At 47.8% G+C, this 23,788-nt stretch overlaps 1 protein-coding gene across 2 annotated transcripts in view; it reads right to left on the bottom strand.

Moving 5' to 3' along the window:
• Positions 1 to 453: 453 nt before the first annotated feature.
• The window catches only part of TUBG1 (tubulin gamma 1), a 23,663-nt gene continuing 328 nt past the window's right edge, over positions 454 to 23,788 (bottom strand). Inside the window, exons 2-12 of one of the 2 annotated variants that reach the window (XM_081884232.1) lie at positions 23,469 to 23,563; positions 21,599 to 21,711; positions 20,393 to 20,560; positions 19,516 to 19,584; positions 13,195 to 13,274; positions 11,118 to 11,244; positions 9,566 to 9,652; positions 7,499 to 7,648; positions 4,666 to 4,818; positions 2,984 to 3,145; positions 454 to 1,074 (exon numbers count right to left, since the gene is read on the bottom strand). In XM_081884232.1, coding sequence (XP_081740358.1) covers positions 877 to 1,074; positions 2,984 to 3,145; positions 4,666 to 4,818; positions 7,499 to 7,648; positions 9,566 to 9,652; positions 11,118 to 11,244; positions 13,195 to 13,274; positions 19,516 to 19,584; positions 20,393 to 20,560; positions 21,599 to 21,711; positions 23,469 to 23,517 — 1,356 coding nt within the window. In that variant the 5' untranslated portion in view covers positions 23,518 to 23,563 and the 3' untranslated portion in view covers positions 454 to 876. Of the gene's footprint in view, positions 1,075 to 2,983; positions 3,146 to 4,665; positions 4,819 to 7,498; positions 7,649 to 9,565; positions 9,653 to 11,117; positions 11,245 to 13,194; positions 13,275 to 19,515; positions 19,585 to 20,392; positions 20,561 to 21,598; positions 21,712 to 23,468; positions 23,604 to 23,788 lie in introns of those variants that run through there. The other variant, XM_081884231.1, reaches the window with a different exon arrangement.

Raw genomic sequence — 23,788 nt, 5'->3', positions numbered from 1 at the left:
ACCTCACCCCAGTTCCCATGCAGCCCCTGCCAAGCCGCCCTTACGCCAGTGCATCCCTTAACAGGTTGGGCCACGCTAATGCAGTTTCCTCAAGGTGCAAGAGCTTTCAGAAGAATTCATGGTAGGAAATGGGAGGAGAATCCTATTGTGCTGTTTGGAGCACAAGAAAACATTGCCATTGCTATCCAAAAGAAAAGGGAATAAAGGGTTCTTTTGTTCAGCAGCTTTAGGAGCAAAGAATATGTCTTTTTCATCCCTGCTACTGGTCTCCATGGTCCTGTCCCTTTATCAGCATGAACCTCCCTGTTAAAAAAAGGTAGCCGGATGCTATGATAGAGGTTCTGAATGTTAGTCTGGTATCTCCTCACCCGTGTCCTGTCTTACGTGTAGCTACGGCACAGTTTCTTTCAGCTGCTGTGGGATGGTAACACAAAATACACAGAAACACAGATGCCTAGTTAACTTCAAAACGTTGCATCTCTTTGGTGCTTATTTCCGCCTGCGATCGAATAAGTTTCAATAAAACACACGTGCGACAGGAAAACCGCTTAGCAGAGGAAAAAAGCTTTTTAGGGATACGGAAAGGAACAAACAAGAAAAGGAGCTATCCTAATGCTGCTAACCAGACTCGCTCCTTGGGAAAATGCCAAAGAGACAGCCTGGTTCTTTTAAGGCAACGGGGGTGCAGTCAGGCCCAGGAATCGGAGCATTAGGCTGCAGCTTGACAAGTGATGGATATTCTAACAGGAGAGCCAAAAACAACACAAGGAATCCCTTCCCCTGTTTAGGGACCTGCAGGTACCCTCACAGCCCCAGCCCTGGGTCACAGGGGGTGAAGGACGGCATCTTTGTCACTTCCAGAGGGATGCCCATGCCTCACTGCTCTTGTGTGCCCCAGGAGATGTAGTCGGGCCGGGTGGCGGCATGGTATTCGTCTATCAGCTCCTGGACAACTTTCCGGGAGTCGTCGAGCTCGTCAAAGTTCTCCTTGAAGATGTCCTCCTTGCGGAACTGCTCCAGGAAAGCTTCGCGTTTGCGCAGCTTGTCGTATTGCTGGCAGGTGCGTTCAAAGAGCTGGGTAAAAGAAGAAGAGTTTGGATTTGATATCCCGCTTTATCACCCAAGGAGGGACGCGGGTGGCGCTGTGGGATAAACCACAGAGCCTAGGGCATGCCAATCAGAAGGTTGGCGGTTCGAATCCCCGCCACGGGGTGAGCTCCCGTTGCTCGGTCCCTGCTCCTGCCCACCTAGCAGTTCGAAAGCACGTCAAAGTACAAGTAGATAAATAGGTACCGCTCCGGCGGGAAGGTAAACGGCGTTTCCGTGCACTGCTCTGGTTCGCCAGAAGCGGCATAGTCATGCTGGCTACATGACCCGGAAGCTGTACGCCGGCTCCCTCGGCCAATAAAGCGAGATGAGCGCCGCAACCCCAGTCGGCCACGACTGGACCTAATGGCCAGGGTCCCTTTACCTTTAAGGAGTCTCAAAGTGGCTAACAATCTCCTTTCCCTTTCTCCCCCACAACAAACACACTGTGAGGTGAGTGAGGCTGAGAGACTTCAGAGAAGTGTGACTGGCCCAAGGTCACCCAGCAGCTGCACGTGGAGGAGCGGGGAAGCGAACACGGTTCGCCAGATTACGAGTCCACTGCTCCTAACCGCTATACCACACAGCTCAGAAAGCCACAGGGGGGCAGGACGCTGTAGATTTTGCATCAAGGTGGAGCCAAGCTGAAATAAATCGGCAACTTAAAAAAACCAACAACTACGGTATGTTTTGTGCAGTAGGGTTACTAATAGTTCCAATGGCTCCTGCTGCTCAGAATGCAACCAGGCCTCTCAAGGCACTTGAAAGAGCTCCACTGCCCAATGTATTACAGATTAAGTTGCAGCGGGGAAGGATTTTTTTCACTGCTGCCATCTCTGGCTGCATGTAAAGCCTCCGGACCAGCTGTCAACAGGGGCTGGGGATCTCTTGAGATGATCTATCCATGGAGGCTTTTAAATCCTAATGGTTTCATCATCATCTTCATCATCCACCACCCATTTAGCTGAGTTGTCCCAGCCACTCTTGGCGTCTTCCAACTCACGTACAAAAACATAATAAAACATCAAGCATTAAAAACTTCCCTAAACAGGGCTGCCTTCAGATGTCTTCTAAAAGTCAGATAGTTGTTTATTTCCTTGACATCAGGTGGGAGGGCGTTCCACAGGGAGGGTGCCACCACTGAGAAGGCCCTCTGCCTGGTTCCCTGTAACCTCACTTCTTGCAGTGAGGGAACCGCAGAAGGCCCTCGAAGCTGGACCTCGGTGTCCGGGTTGAACGATGGGGCTGGAGATGCTCCTTCAGGTCTAGTGGGCTGAGGCCGTTTAGGGCTTTAAAGGTCAGCACCAACACTTTGAATTGTGCTCGGAAACGTACTGGGAGCCAATGCAGAGCTCTCAGGACCGGTGTTATGTGGTCCCGACGGCCACTCCCAGTCACCAGTCTAGCTCCTGCATTCTGGATTAGTTGTAGTTTCCGGGTCACATTCAAAGGTAGCCCCACATAGAGCGCATTGCAGTAGTCTGAGACGGAGATAACCAGAGCATGCACCATAGTTCTCCCATAGTTCTGCCCATTGCTCCATACAGTCACAGCAACACCCTCTCCAAACAACCCAGAACCACCCACCCTTTACTAGAAGCCTCTCCAGGAACATCTTACAGGACTTTCTTTTCTCTCCTACATTTACTTTCAGAGAGCTATCACCTTACGGCCCTTGCTTTTCTTACATATATCTCAACAAACATGAAACCTGAGCACGAAAAGCCTTAAGGGAAACTGAATCCAGTTTACAAGTTCCTGGACTGTGATCAGCGTTAGCTACTAGTCAGGAGAGTAGATGGAAGTAACAGGCATGCTGCCAGGGCAATATTTCTTAGGCCTGAAAACGCCAATCCCCTTAGGAAACAGCCGCATCTGTGCTTGCACCCAGACTCACCGATGAAATGTTGGTATGGTTGGCCATCATCAGACCGCTGACCCGGTGTGCTGATGGCAGGTATGGAGACTTCCTAGAAAGTGCTACTTGGATGCTGGCTGGGCCCCAGGGAATGAAATTAGCCAACTTCCTCTCTCGGATCCGCTGCAGGCTCTTGTGGACCTGGAAGGAAGGCAGATTATTTTCAAGGGTGCAAACCGAGGGACATGTATAGAATTCTAGAGTTGGAAGGGACGACGAGGGTCATCTAGTCTGACCCCCTGCAATGCAGCAATTTTTCACCCAGTGCGCAATTCGAACCCACAACCTTGAGATGAAGGGTGCTGTGCTCTACCAACCGAGCTATCCTGACTGCTTCCTCTTTGGATCATAGAAAGGTAGGAGTTGGAAGGGACCCTGACGATTGCCTAGTCCAGGGTTTCCCAAACTTAGGTCTCCAGCTGTTTTTGGACTACAATTCCCATCATCCCTACTCATGCTAGCAAGGGATGATGGGAGTTGTAGTCCAGAAACAGCAGGAGACCCACGTTCGGGAAACCCCTGATCCAGTCCAACCCCCTGTAATATGGAAATAAGCAGCTGCCCTATACTGGGATCGAACCTGCGACCTTGGCATTCTCAGCACCATGCTTGAACCAACTGAGCTATCCAGCCTAGGAAGAGACTGTGGACGCTTTATATTTTGAGTAGTTGTGGACCTCTGCAGCATTCCACAGGCACCGCAGAGGTGCCTGGAGATGGTTGGAGGATGGATGGCGTCTAACAGATTGAGGTTGAATCCTGACAAGACAGAAGTACTGTTTTGGGGGGATGAGTGGGCAGGCGTGGGGGCCTCTTTGGTCCTGAATGGGGTAACTGTGCCTCTGAAGGAGCAGGTGCGCAGCCTGGGAGTCATTTTGGACTCACAGCTGCCCATGGAGGCGCAGGACAATTATGTGTCCAGGACACCTGTCTACCAGCTCCATCTGGCCCACAGATTGGTGCATGCTCTAGTTATCTCCCGCTTGGACTACTGCAATGTGCTCTACATGGGGCTACCTTTGAAGGTGAGCCAGAAACTGCAGCTAATCCAGAATGAGGCAGCTCGACTGGTGACTGGGAGTAGCCGCCAAGACCACATAACATCGGTCTTGAAAGACCTACATTGGCTCCCAGTACGTTTCTGAGCACAATTCAAAGTGTTGGTGCTGACCTTTGAAGCCCTAATCGGCCTTGGCCCAGTATACATGAAGGAGCATCTCCACCCCCATCCTTCAGCCTGGACACTGAGGTCCAGCTCTAAGGGCCTTCTGGCGGTTCCCTCCCTGAAAGAAGGGAACCAGGCAAAGGGCCTTCTCGATAGTGGCACCTGCCCTGTGAAACGCCCTCCCACCAGATGTCTAGGAAATAAGCAACTATCTGACTTTTAGAAGACATCTGAAGGCAGCCCTGTTTAGTGAAGTTTATAATGTTTTATCGTGTTTTTAATATTTTGTTGGGAGCCGCCCAGAGTGGCTGGGGAAACCCAGCCAGATGGGCAGGGTTATTTATTTATGTATTTATTGATGAATGAAATGTGGGTATGCGGTTCTCAGACTGCTTTCCTTGACACTGCCCATCATGAGCAGTGGCACACACACACCCCGGTGCAGGTTCCTCCATACAGTTGCTCTCCTAAGGCTGATCTCTCTCTAGCCACTGACCTGGGTGGGGTCCACTTCCCCCTGGATGATGTTAAGGATGGCGATGTAGCAATGGTTCGTCTGCCGGTCACGTCCCATGGACACCATGACGTTTTTGGGCTGCAACAGCCGCCGCATCACGTCAAGGACGGTGGTTTTGCGGACGCTGGCCACCTGCGGGGGGGGGGGGGGGAAGGTCAGTATAGGCCAGTATTGGTAGAGAGGTCAGTATTGGTAGGAGAAATGAAATGTTCATGCCGCACACCGAGAGAGTGGATCATCACAGCTGGGAAGAATTACCCATTTCAGGAAGTGTCTTCACCAAGAGGCTATCCTGAGACATTACAGAAGAATCACCCCTAGGTTCCAAGACCATTCGGAAGGAAAATGTTTCAGCCTCCCAGCTCATACAACATCTCTTTTAATAATAATAATAATAATAATAATAATAATAATAATAATAATATTTACTTATATCCCGCCCTCCCCAGCCGAAGCTGGGCTCAGGGCGGCTAACAACAATAAAACAATACAACATTCTAAAATCATTTCATTAAAATTAATTCAGCTCAAATTGATGGCAACTATATTAGACTAAAGTTCAGTGAAGATTGCCAAAGGAGGGAGTCAGGCTGTGCCCTGACCAAAGGCCTGGTGGAACAGCTCTGTCTTGCAGGCCCTGCGGAAAGATGTCATGTCCCGCAGGGCCCTAGTCTCTTGTGACGGAGCGTTCCACCAGGTCGGAGCCACAGCTGAAAAAGCCCTGGCTCTAGTTGAGGGCAGCCTAACCTCTCTGTGGACTGGGACCTTCAGGATGTTTTTGTTTGAAGACTAAGTTCCTCTGTGGGACATACCAGGAGAGGCAGTCCCGTAGGTATGAGGAATAGGGCTTTAAAGGTTAAAACCAGCACCTTAAACCTGATCCTGTACTCCACTGTGAGCCAGTGCGGCTGGTATAGCACCGGGTGAATGTGATCTTGCAGCGAGGACCCCGTAAGGAGTCTCGCTGCAACATTCTGCATCCGCTGGAGTTTCTGGGTCAGTCTCAAGGGCAGCCCCACGTAGAGCGAGTTTTTCTGATATTTGGGGGAGCAGATTCACCTTCTTGGGCCACTCTGGCTTCCATTAAGTGACAGAGATAGAAACAGAAATACCAGCTGCCAGGTCAAACCCTGTATCCACAGATCAAGGTCAAGAAAATAGGGAGCGAGAGAGCTCTCACACACAGAAGTCGCCACACCCACACCATGCATTTGATACCCTCTTCTGAACTGCCAGCCTCTGCGATCTGCCCTTCTGCATCTTCTCCTGCTGCTTGCGAGGGAAGGGGTGAAAAGGGGATAAAACATCTGTATTTAGCAGGGTGGGAGTGCTGCCAAAGGGGTCAGCCTCAGGTATTACCCTTCCTTTTCGTTTCTGCACACCTGCAGGCAGCGATTTTTTCTGGGGAGGACACAGGGGGACACATACCCCTAAACATTTTGTGATCTAACGGGAGAAGAAACTAAAAATTTCCCCAAAAATATTAGTTTCTTCTCTAGCACGGTGAATCGTCAGTCCCGTTGCTACCCATGATGGCGGCCTCATTCCCTGCCACAGTGTTTCCTGAGTCTCAGACGGAAGCGAGCGTTTAATGTGTGAAGTAGGAGTTGGAATCTAGCATGGCGATGGGTCAGTTTCGGGAAGATGTTCGTGCACACAACCGCATGCCGATGTGGAGGTTACTGGGAGCTCACAGCTGTGTAATAGGAGGCAATGCGTGTTCTTTGTGCTTTTGTCCATTTACTGTATTACCGTATTTTTCGCTCCATAAGACGCACCTAGTTTTTTAGAGGGGGAATGCAAGAAAAAAAAATCTTTAAAGGGAGCGCTGAGCAGAGCCTGTGTGCATCCTTTCACGACCCGCGAGGTTGACGGGCTGCCCTTCTCCCTCCTTGGGGAAAAGTCTGCAAGCGCAGCACACACACTCCTCGCGGCTCTTTAAAGGGAGCGAGGTTCTTGGGGTATAGCTGCACGAAGCCTCCGCAGGGCACAAGAATGAAGGCTCACCGTGCCCTGCAGAGGAGGAGGAGTTTGGATTTGATATCCCGCCTTTCACTCCCCATAAGGAGTCTCAAAGCGGCTAACATTCTCCTTTCCCTTCCTCCCCAACAACAAACACTCTGTGAGGTGAGTGGGGCTGAGAGACTTCAGAGAAGTGTGACTGGCCCAAGGTCACCCAGCAGTTGCATGTGGAGGAGCAGGGAATCGAACCCGGTTCATCAGATTACGAGACCACTGCTCTTAACCACTACACCACACTGGCTTCGCGCGAAGCTATAACAGCTCGAGGAAGCGCTGCGCAGCCCTCCCTCTAGCTGTTCTGGCTTTTGGATAGCCCCGCAAAGCCTCCACAGGGCACGGGGATGAAGGCTCCCTCTAGCTGTTCTGGCTTCTGGGATAGCCTCCAGTCTGCATTCGCTCCATAAGATGCACACATATTTCCCCTTACTTTTTAGGAGGGGAAAAGTACGTCTTATAGAGCGAAAAATACGGTATTTTCCCCAATTTGAACTAGAAAATGGTGATTTTCTTGAGTCAAAATGAGAGTACCCCTAAGCATTGTTTTAGAAAAAAAGCACTGCCCGCAGGCCTCTAACACCATTATAATCATTGCAACCATAGGCCGGACACATTCTGACTGCACAGTTCCTAGGATGTCACATGGCTGGCCATTAAAACAGGAGGGCAGGAGACTGAAGACGGTGTCTTCTCAGACCCCTTGAGGGTGCAGAGGGGGGCCAAAGGCCAGTAATGGAGCAAGCATGAGAACTCCCAGAGCTTGGCTTAGAATCAGAGGCAGGAAAGCACTTACAGCCTGGTCTGTGGTGAGAGGAGTGTAGCCCGTGATCAGGAAGTGCAATCTGGGAGTGGGAATCAGGGAGGCGATCAGCCCGATCAAGTCATTGTTCATGTAGCCCGGGTAGCGCAATGTGGTGGTGCTGGCAGACATGATGGTGGAGACCTAGCCAAGGAAGCAAAACCAAAACCTTAAGTCAGGGCAAGATTTTTCCTACCTTGGATCCCGAACGCCATGGTACTCGGACGTTTTGGCTCCTGAACGCCGCAAACCTGGAAGTGGGTGTTCCGGTTTGCGGACATTCTTTGGAACCCAAACGTCCGACGGGGCATCTGTGGCTTCTTTTAAATAACTTTTTTTTAGAAACTTAAACAAAACATATTATCCAAAAATATCACATCCTTAATTTTCCCTATTTTCCTCCCTCCCCCCACCCTCCCATAAAGGATTCCCCCCCCCCCGACTCCCCTCAGTTCCAGTCTTTGGTTTCTCTGTTGATACTGTTCTCTGCATGTTACAAATTTGTATAAATCCTTAAATTATCTAACTGATTATTGTCAATAAAGAGTTTGTGTTTATTCAAAACCTGGCAAAGAGTCCAATTCACTTTGTTGCGTCATCAAGTACTTTGTAAAGGGTTCCCATTCATCTTTGAAATCACACTTGTCCTTGTCCTGTAGCTTATGTGTCATTTTGGCCAGTTCTGCATAATCCATCAATTTCTCTTGCCATGATATCCATGGCTTCTGATTGGCTGCAGGAGCTTCCTGCAGCCAATCGGAAGCTGTGCCTTGGTTTCCGAACGTTTTGGAAGTTGAACGGACTTCTGGAACGGATTCCGTTCAACTTCCAAGGTACTGTTTTCAAGGGGCTCCAAGAAAAGGAACATGTGTCTGTTTTCCAGGACCACATCTCTCAACCTCCTCTCAGAATCCTAAAATATAATAGAATCATAGAGTTGGAAGGGACCACAAAGGTCATCTGGTCCAACCCCTTGCAATGCAGCAATCTTTTGCCCAATGTGGGACTCGAACTCACAACCTTGAGATGAAGAGTCTCCTGCTCTGCTGATTGGACTATCCCAGGTCCAATGTGGGCCACAAAGCCGAGTCAGAGGGAGATGTGCCGGCGCGAAGAGTTTATTCCAAGTACTTCCAAGTTTAGAAAATAAATGGAGCCAAAATGTAGCCTTTCCTGGGATGCAAATGTTGAGCTTGGACGTATGAGAACCAGGTTAACCAGCCCTTCTACAGGGCTCTCACCTCTGGAATAAGGCAATTAATCTTGCCAGATGTAATAGCACTCTTCAATTAACCACACACAACCCAACACAAGCCAGTAAAAACACGCAAACACTCAAACTTGCAGAGAACATGAGAAAAACCAATAGCTGGCAAACCAGAAATGCCCAACGCTGAAATCTGAAAAAGAGGAGTTATTTCTAGCAAGCGAATAAAGGTAAAGGGATCCCTGACCATTAGGTCCAGTCGTGACCCTCTCTGGGTTGCAGTGCTCATCTCGCTTTATTGGCCAAGGGAGCCGGCGTACAGCTTCTGGGTCATGTGGCCAGCATGACTAAGCCGCTTCTGGCGAACCAGAGCAGCACACAGAAACACCGTTTACCTCCCCGCTGGAGCGGTACCTATTTATCTACATGCACTTTGACGTGCTTTCGAACTGCTAGGTTGGCAGGAGCAGGGACCGAGCAAGGGGAACTTACCCCATCGCGGGGATTCAAACCACCGACCTTCTGATCGGCAAGTCCTAGGCTCTGTGGTTTAACCCACAGGGCCACCTGCGTCCCTAGCAAGTGAATAGGGTGGGGCAAAAATGTCATTTGGGTCAAGTTCATTAGAAGCCCACACTTTTATTTGCCCGAAAACATTACGTGCCACTTTTCATAAGCACATTTGGCATACAGTCGCCATTTTAAAAAGCGCCTACAGAACCAAAGGTATAGTAAACAGCAGATTTAAATTCCCAGCCCTGTATTTTGACATCACCTTAACCCCCAGCCTTCCTTCTTCAGGGGCTTGGGGGTGGGGACAACATCTTCTTCTCCCATCATCCCTGCTTACTCACCAGCTGGTTAATTTGGGAAAAGGTGGGATTCTGGATATGCAGTCTGTCAGTCGCAATGCGGTTCAGGGCTGTGTTGTCTAGAACCACCTATCAAAGGGGAGGCAGGGGTTAAGAAGCAAAGGATGAGTACATGCGGGGAGGGAGGGCATCCCTCTGCCCGCTTAATAATAATAATAATAATAATAATAATAATAATAATGTATTTTTTAAAAAATAATATTTATTCAAGTTTTAAAGATTACAATTTTTTTTAGAAAAAACAAAAAAGGAGGAAAAATATATATATTAAAAAATTACAGAAAAAATACAAACAGAAAAAGAAAAGCAGCTCAAACTTTTACATAATTTTCTTTCCTTTGCTTATTTCCTTGACCTCCTCACACCTCCCTTTTTTGTATTCTAGTTCAATTAGATATTTCAGCAAATCCTTTCCAGCTTTGTTTTTATCCTAATGTTTTATCTTAATATACTATAATTTTACCTTCTCGTCTTTCACCAATTAAAAAATCAATTTTTACCTAATCCTTTATACCATTTCTGCTAAAACCACATTACTTCATTCCAACATCCTTCTAACATTCCTTAATTTTACAATGTTTCTGTAAATAAACTTTAATTTTTTCCAATCTTAATAATAATGTATTTTTTATACCCCGCCCATCTGGTTGGGCTTCCCCAGCCACTCTGGGCGGCTTCCAACCAAATATTAAAATACAGTAATCAAACATTAAAAGCTTCCCTAAACAGGGCTGCCTTCAGGTGTCTTCTAAAAGTCTGATAGTTGTTGTTCTCTTTGACATCTGGTGGGAAGGCGTTCCACAGGCCAGGTGACACCACCGAGAAGGCCCTTTGCTTGGTTCCCTGTAGCTTGGCTTCTCGCAGTGAGGGAACCACCAGAAGGCCCTCAGCGTTGGACCTCAGTGTCCAGGTAGAACGATGGGAGTGGAGACGCTCCTTCAGATATAATGGACACACAATGTTCCAATTCCACCCCACATCTCCATTTGTTTCTTGACTGCTCTCAGCTGAATTCTCAGCCACATTACAGGGTTAACTGACGTGAAGGCATTAGGGAACAACATATAAAACAACAATGCAAGCTCAGGAAACACCAAGGAGCTCCCTGACTCTGACTGTGTTGCCGTACGACCCGCGAAACCTTAACAAAATACCAACCAACTCTACGGAAATTGTTCCCATGGTCCATCTCTCCATACACAGTGGTACCTTGGTTGTCAAACAGCTTGGCTCCCTTACAAATCGGCTCCCGAATGCCGCAAACCCGGAAGTGAGTGTTCCGGTTTGCGAACGCTTTTCGGAAGCCGAATGTCTGACGCAGCTTCCGATTGACTGGTTTTCGAAACGTTTCGGGAGTCGAATGGATTCCTGGAACGGATTAAATTCGAGAACCAAGGTACCACTGTATTTAAGAATAGGGTGTTAGGCTTCTCAGCTCTACTGCTGAGACCTGGGGGGGCAAGGGAAGGAAGGAAGGAAGGGAGTTTCGCCTTCCCCACCCCCCCATGGCAGTCCCCAATTTTGCACCCCTTACCACACAGTCGGCATTCTGTGTCAGCCGCTTGAGGGTCAGGAGAGAGTTGTACGGTTGCACAACCACATCGCTCATCTCATCCTGGTTGGGAAAGACCGAGTATGTCTGTACCAGCTTCTTGGGGTACCTGCAAGGAGAGAGACGGCCGCTTCAGTAAAGACAAACATCCTGTATCTCTTTGTGCTTTTGCAGGACTCGTTTCTGTGGACACAGCGCCAGGGTGTGCATGACGACCCGGCAACCATTTTAGGAGATTAGATGTGCTACTGGGCTGAGGCCTAATCAGATGCTGGGGTGATGAGCGTCGCGGGGTATCTTACTGACTCCTGCCAGAGTCCGTTAACAATTTATACTTTGTTCTTGGCTTCTTCCCCTGCCAGATAAATTTAGATATATATTTCTGCCGTTCCTTGAAGTGTCCTGCACTGCTGATTACGGGTATCGATTGGAACAAAGATAATATTCTTGGCAATACATTCATTTTTATGACTGATATCCTCCCCCACAGAGATAAATTCATCCTTCCCCATACCTCCAATTTTTTCTTTATTTCTTTCCAGGTATTTGTATAGTTATCCTTAAAGATATTTATATTCTTAGCTGCCAACCACACTCCTAAGTATTTGACCTTCTCTTCTATTATCAATACCGTAATTCGTTGTAGGTCTTTTTTATATTGTTCTGCCACATATTTCACCGTTTTCATTTTACTTTTTTTAACTTGAAACCCGCTACCTGGCCAAACTCACAAATCTTATCCAAGACCAACCATCAGGTCTTCCACAGTAATCACAAGGTCATTTGCATGCTTTACTTCCCACTGAGAAGTAGAGGAAGACTTAATGGAGTGGGACAAACATGTCGTTTTTTCAAGTACAGTGGTACCTCAGGTTAAGAACTTAATTCGTTCCAGAAGTCCGCTCTTAACCTGAAACTGTTCTTAACCTGAAGCAACACTTTAGCTAATAAGGCCACCCACTGCTGCCGCGCCACTGGAGCACAATTTCTGTTCTTATCCTGAAGCAAAGTTCTTAACCAGAGGTACTACAGTGGTACCTCAGGTTACAGACACTTCAGGTTACAGACTCCACTAACCCAGAAATAGTGTTTCAGGTTAAGAACTTTGCTTCAGGATGAGAACAGAAATTGTGCTCCAGTGGCACGGCAGCAGCAGGAGGCCCCATTAGCTAAAGTGGTGCTTCAGGTTAAGAACAGTTTCAGGTTAAGAACGGACTTCCGGAACGAATTAAGTACTGTATTTTTTGCTCTATAAGACTCACTTTTTCCCTCCTAAAAAGTAATGGGAAATGTGTGTGCATCTTATGGAACGAATGCAGGCTGCGCAGCTATCCCAGAAGCCAGAACAGCAAGAGGGATCGCCGCTTTCGCTGCACAGCGATCCCTCTTGTTGTTCTGGCTTCTGAGATTCAGATTTTTTCTTTTCTTGTTTTCTTCCTCCAAAAACTAGGTGCGTCTTATGGTCTGGTGCGGCTTATAGAGCAAAAAATACGGTACTTAATCGGAGGTACCACTGTACTACAATCGTGTGGGGACATCACAGCCCACCTATTTTTGCAAAAACCGAGAAGTTGCCGCTTTCAAACATAATGAAAATTAACCACAACCAAGGAGTGTTTACTTGGGGCCTTTTTTCTGAAGCCAAAGGGCAGGAGTCAAGTAAAGGCTGTGATGTATCTGCACCGTTTCAAACGGCTCCATCCCCTTCCTCCCGATTTCTGAAAACCTTGCAAGGATACGGGCTCGCAAATCGCTACGTGTCGACGCCAAAGAGATGCGGTTTGCTTTCGCAAAAGCTCAAGAACATTCCTTGCCTGTGGTGGCAGGCTGATCTCAGCCTCTCCCCCCCGTTTCAAGTCACAACTTCACCAGCTCCAAGGCTTGCCCAAGCTGGTGTCTGGGTGGGGCAGGCCTGACTCTGAGTCAGCCGGGCGTCTTACTCATCCTCTGGGCTGCTGGCTCTCCAAAGCAGCCTGGCTGGCTGCATCGCCTACTGCTCCCTGAGTGGTGTGTGCATATGGGTCCATGCATGTGTGGGTTTTTTTGTGCCACTGCTCACCTGTCATTTAATCTCTCCAGGAGGTAAGAGCCCAGACCAGAGCCTGTCCCACCGGCGATGGAATGGCACAGGACAAAACCCTGGAGGAAAGAATGACATGCGACAGAAAATATGTCAATGCACATTACAACCGTCAGGCCAAAGGACAATCGAAGCCACTGTCTGGTACTCAACAAGGGACGCGGGTGGCGCTGTGGTCTAAACCACTGAGCCTCTTGGGCTTGCCGATCAGAAGGTTGACGGTTCAAATCCCCGGGACAGGGTGAGCCCCCGTTGCTCTGTCCCAGCTCCTGCCAACCTAGCAGTTCAAAAGCACGTCAAAGTGCAAGTAGATAAATAGGTACTGCTGTGGCGGGAAGGTAAATGGAGTTTCTGTGCGCTCTGGTTTCCGTCACGGTGTCCCGTTGCACCAGAAGCAGTTTAGTCCTGCTGGCCACATGACCTGGAAAGTGTGTGTGGACAAATGCCGGCTCCCTCGGCCTGAAAGCGAGATGGGCGCCGCAACCCCAAAGTCGCCTTTGACTGGATTTAACCATCCAGGGGTCCTTTACCTTTACCTGTACTCAACAGGTGAAGGATGGCTGAACTAGCCCATTTTTTTAAAAAAACTGCCACGCTGTGTTCATTGAGTTTCCATGGAAAATTCAGACAACGCTGCTGGCCCAATTCCTTTCTGTATTACCATCTTGTAACCTTTTCAGTGCCATTTTTAAAAAATAAAATAAAAAGCGAATCTGAAATGGTAGACTGTATGGAAGGATTCCTTTGTTTTTTAGCTGCAACCTTATTCCTTGCCCTCACCGCTTTTATTTTATTGTAAAACCTTCCCCTGCGTTTGTTTGTATGGGATTTCCTGCTTTTATCCGTTATTAATTCCAACTGATCTGTCCACTGCATTGATACTGACCTTAGGATTATTTTTAGCGGAGCTCAATTCTTTCGATATTGTATGGGGTTTGTTAGGTTTTTTGCTAACCTTTTGCATACTTCGTATTTCTACAAGCCACCTTGAGTCTTCTTGAGACAGGCAACGGATAAATTTAAGGACAACACAACATCCGCAGCTCAAACGCCCCAGGAGATTTGCCGCACCCCTGTCCCCTAACCCAAATTGTAACCATGTTCCTCAGTGTTGCCTGAAAAAAACAGAGTGGATTACATAAATCTGTTGGGTAGTCAAGAGAAGAAAAGGACCTCGAAACCTGTTTTCAATTCAGAACGCAGACTTAGAACTTCCAGATTAGTATTGTTCCGAGTGGGGAGCCCCAACCAAACGTTGCAGCGTATCTAGCAGCTGTCAAGAGGAGTGCTTTTGTTTAGGGGTCTAGATAGAGAGCCTTGTAGAGCTGTATGATACTACATGGTGGCTGGGTAGGATAAAAAATTATAGCTTTTCTTTTTAACTTTCCCACACAAGGAGGAAAAGTATCCTATTTCCCTCCTCCTGAAGCTTCACTATACAGTGGTACCTCAGGTTACATACGCTTCAGGTTACATACACTTCAGGTTACAGACTCCGCTAACCCAGAAATAGTCCTTCAGGTTAAGAACTTTGATTCAGGATGAGAACAGAAATCGTGCTCCAGCGGCAGCAGGAGGCCCCATTAGCTAAAGTGGTGCTTCAGGTTAAGAACAGTTTCAGGTTAAGAACGGACTTCCGGAACTAATTAAGTACTTAACCCAAGGTACCACTGTAAACTACAGGGCAAAGAGTTTTTAATCTCATGACATACAATGTTCCAGAGCATTATAAATGGTTAGGGCAGGGGTTCCCAAACTTGGTTCTCCACCTGTTTTGGACTACAGCCCCCACTATCTGTACCTAGCAGGACCAGTAATCAGGGATGATGGGAATTGTAGTTCAAAGCCTCCCCCAGATTACAGTGATACCTTGGTTCTCAAACGCCTTGTTACTTGAACAACTTGGAACCCAAACTCTGCAAACCCGGAAGGAAGTGTTCCAGTTCTGCAAACCCGGAAGTAGGTGTTCCAGTTCGCAAACCTTTTTTCGGAAGCCGAATGTGCTCCGTTTAGAGTGTTACGCTTCTGATTCGAGTGCCACACTTCCGTTTTGAGTGTTACACGGAGGTCTGTCTGTTTTCGCTATTTATTTTGCGTTTTTTGTTTCTGCTGCTCTTTTTTGTTTTGTTTTCGTGCCTGTGTGGAAGCCAGTTCAGCTACCGATCGATGGTGTGACTGCAGTACATTGTTTATTGCTTTCATTTTATAGATCAAGGGTCTCGTTAGATAGTAAAATTAAGCTGCTGTTTTAGGGGTTGTTTTTAAAAGTCTGGAACAGATTAATTCATTTTGCATTACTTTCTATGGGAAAGCGTGCTTTGGTTTTGGAACGGACTTCCAGAATGGATTAAGTTTGAGAACCAAGGTACCACTGTATATGGAGAGAGAGAGGAAGGGATGGAAAGAGAGAGACAGTATCAACTTCCCCCATATTAAAGAGAGAGAGATTTGTTGTTGTTGTCTAGTCGTTTAGTCGTGTCCGACTCTTCGTGACCCCATGGACCAGAGCATGCCAGGCACTCCTGTCTTCCACTGCCTCCCGCAGTTTGGTCAAACTCAGAGAGAGAATTAACTTTTCCTTAATTCCGGAAATTTACTGAGCCTAATCGAGCTGCTTTAAAACAACAACAACAACAACTTTCCTTCCTTTAATCTACAAGTCAATACAGTGGACGCTCGGGTTGCGGACGTGATCCGTGCGGGAAGCATGTCCACAACCCGCAGTGCTGTGTCTGTGCATGCACGGGTTGCAATTCAGCGCTTCTGTACATGCACAAAGCGCGATTCAGCGCTTCTGCAAATGTGCAAGTGCCGAAACCCGGAAGTAACCCGTTCCTGGTTCAGCACGGTGCACAACCCAAAATCGTGCAACCCGAAGTGTCTGTATGTATGACTGTACATGTGTGCCTAGTGGAATCTCATACAAGCAGAAAACACGATCTTGTTTTTGGACAGCCCTGTTTCAAGACACCTGATCACTCAAGCTTGGCATGAGAGGGAATAGCAACAGTTTCTATCTGCCTATAGGATTCAAAGCAGTACATAGCTGTCAACTTACAGATTTGAAAATAAGGGACCAGCAGCCTAGAAAATAAGGAATCAGCAGCCAAAATAAGGGATCGCCTTTCCTTTTCCCCCACCATGTGCCCCTGCGCCAGACAGACCTTTCCCCAGGCAAGGGTAAGTGGGCCGTCGATGACGTATCCATCCGATTCTGATCCAAGCACTCAGCACAGGTATGTTCAACTTCTGAGCCCCTCCGAGCCAAAGGCAGAAAGCCCAGCCAGCAGCCAAAGGAAGCCTCAAGCGGTGGTTCCCACAGCGCAGCAACCCGGCAAAGAGGATGCAGCAAGGAAAACCACCGTCACCTCTCTGCTGGGAAGCGCTGAGCAAAGGCGAGTCCCCAGGCAATGCGGCCGACTTGATCGGCACAAGGCATGCAAGCTCCGCCCCCAGTCGTTCTTAGACTCCTTATTGGGTGAGCAACACAGCCAAGCAACACAGTTGGAGCCTCCCTCCTCCCTGGCCGGCAGGGAGGGAGGGAGAGGAGCTGCTTCCTTTGAAACCCGGGAAATTTAAGGGGCATCATCAATAAGGGACAGCAGTGGGACACAGCGCTGGGATGAGGGACTTTCCCGCCAAATAAGGAACAGTTGACAGCTATGAAGCAGTATACCTGGAGGATTTCCAAAAAGAAAAGGCCTAGGCAGAAGCTAACCAGACCACGGATTAGACACTGATAGCTAAAGGAAGTAACAAGGTGTCGCATTGAATAGAACTGCCATCCTTGACTGTGAAGCAGAAAAGCGCCTCTCTCGTTTTACTAGTGTCAGTGGCGCGCAAGTAGCCAGAGAGACAAATCCCCAAGGTGTAAGCCTGTACCTAGAAGCAGCAGCAGAGCAAAAGTCTGAACTCCTCTGGAGGGAGGAGCCCAGAGAGGGCGGCTGCTGCTGAGGTCTGCCAGGCGGACTGCCAAGATAGGTCATGCCTCGTTGCAGCTGCCAGCGGAACAGCAAGAGTAACCTTAGTGGATTAAAACGAAAGGGATCTGGGGGAGTTAAAAAGAATTTTTGTAAAAGGGTTTCTTCCTACGAGCAAGAGTGACACACAGCTGTTTGCGAGAGCTGGTGCAGCCTTGTACACAAGGCCAGAAACACCACCAACCGTAGTTTTACCAGTCTGCTGTTTTTACCTGCTACCAAGCAGGCTCTGTCCCTCCTCAGCCAGCTCTACGTGGGGCTTCCAGAAACTACAACTAATCCAGAATGTGGCAGCTAGACTGGTGACTGGGAGTGACTGCCGAGAACACATAACACTGGTCCTGAAAGACCTGCATTGGCTCCCAGTACGTTTCTAAGTACAATTCAAAGTGTTGGTGCTGACCTTTAAAGCTCTAAACGGCTTCAGCCCAGTGTACCCGAAGAAGCGTCTCCACTCGCATTGTTCAGCCCGGACACTAAGGTCCAACTCCAAGGGCCTTCTGGTGGTTCCCTCCCTGAGAGAATTGAGGTTACAGGGAACCAGGCAGAGGGCCTTTTCAGTGGTGGCCCCTGCCCTGTGGAATGCCCTCCCATCAGATGTCTAGGAAATAAACAACTATCTGACTTTTAGAAGACATTTGAAGGCAGCCCTGTTTAGTGAAGTTTTTAATGTTTGATTGTTTATCGTGTTTTTTATAGTCTATTGTGAGCTGCCCAGAGTGGCTGGGGAAACCCAGCCAGATGGGCAGGGTACAAATATATTATATTATATTAATTATATTATAATTATATTATATTATATTATATTATATTATATTATATTATATTAATTATTTCAGCGCTGGCTGTGGTAGTCAAAGGGGTGGACTGAGGTCTAGCCAGATGCTAGGAGCTCATCTCCTGCAGGTTTTTCTTAATACAGTGGATGCTCAGGTTGCGAACGTGATCCATGCAGGACGCACGTTTGCAACCTGCAGTGTTTGCAACCTGCAGCGGTGCGTCTGCGCATTCGCATGTTGCGATTAGGCACTTCTGCGCATGCGCAAAGCGCGATTTAGCGCTTCTGCACGTGCGTGGCTGCCGAAACCCGGAGGTAACCCGTTCCGGTACTTCCGGGTTTCAGCGGTCCATAACCCAAAAAAAACACAACCTGAAGCGGCTGTAACCCAAGGTATGACTGTAGTTCAGTTGTCAGTGAGAGGGTTTTTAATGCTTTACTTTTCACCGTTTCCCACATTTGAAAAGGTTCCTCTACTCCCATACTGCTACTTGTCCAATGGGGTAAGGCACACATAAACCTGAAAGGTATATTTATGTGTCCCCCCCCCCCCAAAGTGCAAATTATTAGCTGGGGGTGAGCTGCAATTTAGATAAGGAAAAATCCAGGGTGGTGGTGGTGTTAAAACATATTTTCCTTGAGCCACTCCTTTAATTGGCCACCTACCTCTGTAGCTGCTTTGAGCTAAACAAAGGAGGAGGGAAGAATGCGAGAGAGTCAGTCACAAATCTCTGCCACAAACCTGACTGAGTGATCTTCTTTGAGCAGTTATCTCAGCCTAACGTGGGTCGCATGGTTGTTGCGAGAATAAAAAAAGGGGATAGTGAAGAAAGCCACAACCACATATCTCAGCTTGTGCTCTTTGGAAGAAAGGCAGAATTTAAACAAAAAACAACAATGCAATTATTTAGTGATGTGGATTAAAAGATAGCCAAATTTAGCCCGCCTGTATGTGAGTTGTTGTTGTTGTTGTTGTCATTTAGTCGTATCCGAGTCTTCGTGACCCCATGGACCAGAGCACGCCAGGCATGAGTAGAAGTTTGTTTTTGAAGAGCAAAACACAGGGGGTGGAGGTGGAGAACTATTGAGCTATTTTGGAACAAGCATGCAGGAAAAGGCCTCAAAGAGGGACAAAAGCAGTATACAGTGGTACCTCTGGTTGCGAACGGGATCCGTTCCGGAGGCCCATTCGCAACCTGAAAAGAACGCACCTGTGCGGGCCGCAATTTGCTGCTTTTGCACATGAGCATGACATCATTTGTGTGTCTGCACATGCGGCGAAACCCAGAAGTAACCCGTTCCGGTACTTCCGGGTCGCCGCGGGATTCAACCTGAAGCAAACGTAACATGAGGCATGACTGTATCCCTGCTAAAGATTTGGAACAAACGGACTGGAATCCTTCTGGAAAGAAATAGCTGCTTCCAACAGAAAAGCCTAGGAAAACAGACCAGGAAGGCCTCCCTGGACCAGCAAAATGTCAGGCCTAGCTGTGTTTTGGACAGTCCTGAAGCCAGTACCTCCCTCCTTGCTTCTTCTCTTACCTCTAAACTGTCACTGCCGTCAGCTTCTCTGTCGATAATGTCAAATATATCTTCATGGATCTTTTCTCCCTGAAGAAAGAATCGCAAAACAAACCCAAATATTTATCCTCCATTTGACTTTTTAAGCCAACAGAAAATTAGAAAACTATGAAACTAAACACTGCTGTTGATTATATCTTCCATTCAAGCAGTTAAAAACTATGAGACATGATGCTATTTTGAAGGGGGTATCTTTGCCCCCCCCCCTTCAAAAGGAACCAAGGCTGTTTCCATACCTGAGCCAGCAATAACCAGGTATGGAAACAGCAAAAATTGCCTACAATAGAAGAATGGCAGTACAAGGTTATAGAGTTCGCAGAAATAGCCAAATTAACAACAAAAATTCGGCATCAGGGGGATGAAACATATCAAAAAGAATGGGGATAAATTATGTTATATAGAGAGAAGATGATGTGAAATAGGGAAACCAGTAGAATTAAAATAATATCTCATAACGGGGAAAATACAAGAAATTTACTGGATAATAATATCAAAATGAATTAAAAATGCATATTAGGATTATTATTGAACAATATTTGTAAATGAATATAGACAGACAGCAAGAATTTGTATATATAGAAAGATTTATTTGTTTACGGACATTTAATGGAAAAAATGAAGAACAATCTTGTGGAAAGTGGACAAAGACAATGCGAAAAGTCAAAGAGGACACAAAAAGCCAGAAGAAGGAAGGAGGGAAGTCAGCTCGGGAGAGCAAGAACAAATGTGAAATATAATGTATGTGTATGTACAGTATGTAACTAAAAATTCAATAAAGATCATCGGGGGGGGGGGAGGAACCACGGCTGCTCAGCCCCCAGTTCTGTGACCCTCTTACCTGTGAAAAGCCACTGGCCCAGTTATTCCCGGCCCCGCCGCCATGCTCAGACAGGTATATGTTTTCTGGGTTGTACAAGTTGGCATACGGAGAGTTCAGGATGGAATGGATCACTCGTGGCTCCAGGTCTAGGAGGACAGCTCGAGGGATATAGTGTTCATCGTCTGCCTGTTAGCAGGAAACGCAAGCGCCTTGAACCAAAAGGACAACAGCACCAAAAAAAAACACTCTGCCCCTTCCAGGAATTTTCTGCCGGCAAACCTGTAATCTTAAAATGAGTGCCACACATAGATAGTGACAATTGCCACAAGAGGGCCTTACCAGTTTCTGTTATTTTCTCTTTTTTATAAAAATGGTTTCATATTTCAATAAAATAAACATATTCAAACAAACGCAATGTACAGGCATAATAACCACTTACAGTGGTACCTCAGGTTACATACGCTTCGGGTTACACACGTTTCAGGTTACAGACTCCGCTAACCCAGAAACAGTACCTCAAGTTAAGAACTTTGCTTCAGGATGAGAATAGAAATCGTGCTCCAGCGGCACAGCGGCAGCGGGAGGCCCCATTAGCAAAAGTGGTGCTTCAGGTTAAGAACAGTTTCAGGTTAAGAACTAACCTCTGGAACGAATTAAGTACGTAACCAGAGGTACCACTGTAGTTTGCTTTGTTTGCCCTGATACCATACAGCCTTGGCCCAGTATACCTGAGGGAGCATCTCTACCTCCATCGCTCAGCCCAGACACTGAGGTTCAGCTCAGAGGGCCTTCTGGTGGTTCCCTCACTGCAAGAAGTGAGGCTACAGGGAACTAGGCAGAGGGCCTTCTCGGTAGTGGCACCCGCCCTGTGGAGCAGCCTCCCGCCAGATGCCAAGGAAATAAACAACTGACTTTTAAAAGACATCTGAAGGCAGCCCTGTATAGGGAAGTTTTTAATGTTTGATGTCTTACTGTGTTCTAATGGAAGCCGCCCAGAGTGGCTAGGGCAACCCAATAAGAGGGGAGGTATATGAATAAATTACTACTACTACTACTACTACTACTACAGTACTAGCTATTCTGCCTGCTTGCTATGACACTTATCCAGTCATAGCTGCTATGTCCAGTTCCCACTCATAGCAGAGCATTTTGTTCATTGCAAATCAGAGGGAGGCTACCTCCCCTCAGAACCCACAAGGCAGAGGGAATAGAAGCCTATTGTACCTGGTAGAAGAAGACATCTTTTCGGTCCGTGCCCTCGGTTGCAAACTCCTCCACAATGCCCTCGGGGCTGATGCCATGCTCTGCGCAGAGCTGCTTCCAGAATTCAAAGCCAACTGCAACAGGAACGAAAGCATAAAGGTGGTAATAATAATAATAATAACAATTATTTATTATTTGTACCCTGCCTTGCCATCAAGTACAAAGGAAGGTAAAGACATCGCCCTACTACTAAGGGGGAAATAATGCGTGCGCAGCGGCAGCTGCATTCCCCGTCCCACAGAATTTTGACGATACAATACTAGCCCATGAAAATAAGCCCATGAAGTTACCAGCTTACTTAAAAAATACCCCAAAACTAGCTTGCATTGGGAGGGGGCCTGCAGAGGAGGAAGAGTGAGTTGCATACCTTCATAAATTTAATAAAGAAAGAAATATGCATCATCTTTGGTGCAAAAATGGTCCTCAGGCAGGATGCAAGGAGCCTGAGGTATTCCACCTGCTGCACATCACAGTGCCAGTCCTCACCCCAATTCCACAGGGACAAGCAGCCTTGGCAACACAAGAGAGTGAGAGACTCAGCCCCTATGCTGTTTTTTACCGGCTCTCCTTTCCTCCACTCCCAGCCCCACTACATTCTCCATTCTAACAAAATGGCAGGTGCCATGCTGTTTATTCCCTTGTAATTATTGGTGTGGCTTTAATAGTTTTATACGTCTAGGTTTAATTTGAGCAATACTTTATTTTAATGATTTGTGTTTCCTCTTCCCCGTCCCTCCACCCCTACAGCCGCTCTGTGTTCAGGATGTTCTTGATTTTATCAGTAAGCCGCCTCGAGTCCCTGTTCAGGGGGAAAGACGTGCTTTTAAATAAATATATGGTAGAGCAGGAGACCCTTAATCTCAGGGGCCGTGAGTTTGAGCCACATGTAAAGCAAAAGTGTATCTCCACCTCCATCGTTCAGCCCGGACACTGAGGTCCAGCTCCGAGGGCCTTCTGGCGGTTCCCTCCCTGCAAAAAGTGAAGCTACAGGGAACCAGGCAGAGGGCCTTTTCAGTAGTGGCACCTGTCCTGTGGAACACCCTCCCATCAGGTGTCAAGGAAATAAGCAACTATCTGACTTTTAGAAGACATCTGAAGGCAGCCCTGTTTAGGGAAGTCTAATGTCTGATGTTTTATTATATTTTTAATATTTTGTTAGAAGCCGCCCAGAGTGGCTGGGGAAACCCAGCCAGATGGGTGGGGTAAAGGTAAAGGGACCCCTGACCATTAGGTCCAGTCATGGCCGACTCTGGGGTCACGGCGCTCATCTCGCTTTATTGGCCAAGGGAGCAGGCGTACAGCTTCCGGGACATGTGTCCAGCATGACTAAGCCGCTTCTGGCGAACAAGAGCAGTGTACGGAAATGCCGTTTACCTTCCCGTCGGAGCGGTACCTATTTATCTACTTGCACTTTGACATGCTTTCGAACTGCTAGGTTGGCAGGAGCAGGGACCGAGCAACGGGAGCTCACCCCGTCGTAGGGATTCGAACCGCCGACCTTCTGATTGGCAAGTCCTAGGCTCTGTGGTTTGACCCACAGCACCACCCGCGTCCTGATGGGTGGGGTGTAAAGAAATAAATAACAATAACAACAACAACTATTATTATTATTATTGTTATTCCTGCATTGCAGAGGGGCTGAACTAGATGGCCCTTGGCCTACCTTCAAAATCTTCAACTCAAGTGTCTAGTCCTCAACACTTTTCCGGCCCCGCCCCAATAGAACGCGGCCAACGCCAGGCCCCGCCCCTTTAGAACCTTCGCTGTCCCCACTCCTCCCTCCCCCGCCCTGCGCGCTTTTCCATAGACCTCCCCCGCATTCCGGCCTTACTTTGGTTGCCGCATTGCCCCAGCTGCAGAGTGATGATCTCCCGCGGCATGGCGGCTCCGGGCCCTGCTCCTCCCGGGCCTGAGACGCGTCCCCTTCTTTAAAAAAAAAAAAAAAGAATAAATGCCGTTTGCAGCCCCGCTACGCTTCTTCCCGCCTTCACCTCCTCCTCACACCCTATGAATCCGGTATATAAATATATATATATTTTCTTCCCTCGGCAACGCGCATGCGCCGAAACGGCAGGAAGCGCGCTTTCCGTACGGCAAGATGGCGCCGCCGGTATGGGGGCGGCCATGCGAGTGTGTGAGAGGCGGCGGCGG

The sequence above is a fragment of the Podarcis melisellensis genome (assembly GCF_964234715.1).
Source record: "Podarcis melisellensis genome assembly, chromosome: 13".
Classification (NCBI taxonomy): Eukaryota; Metazoa; Chordata; class Lepidosauria; order Squamata; family Lacertidae; genus Podarcis; species Podarcis melisellensis.
Note: the sequence above shows the minus strand (reverse complement) of the source record. Positions and strands in the feature narration are given on the sequence as shown.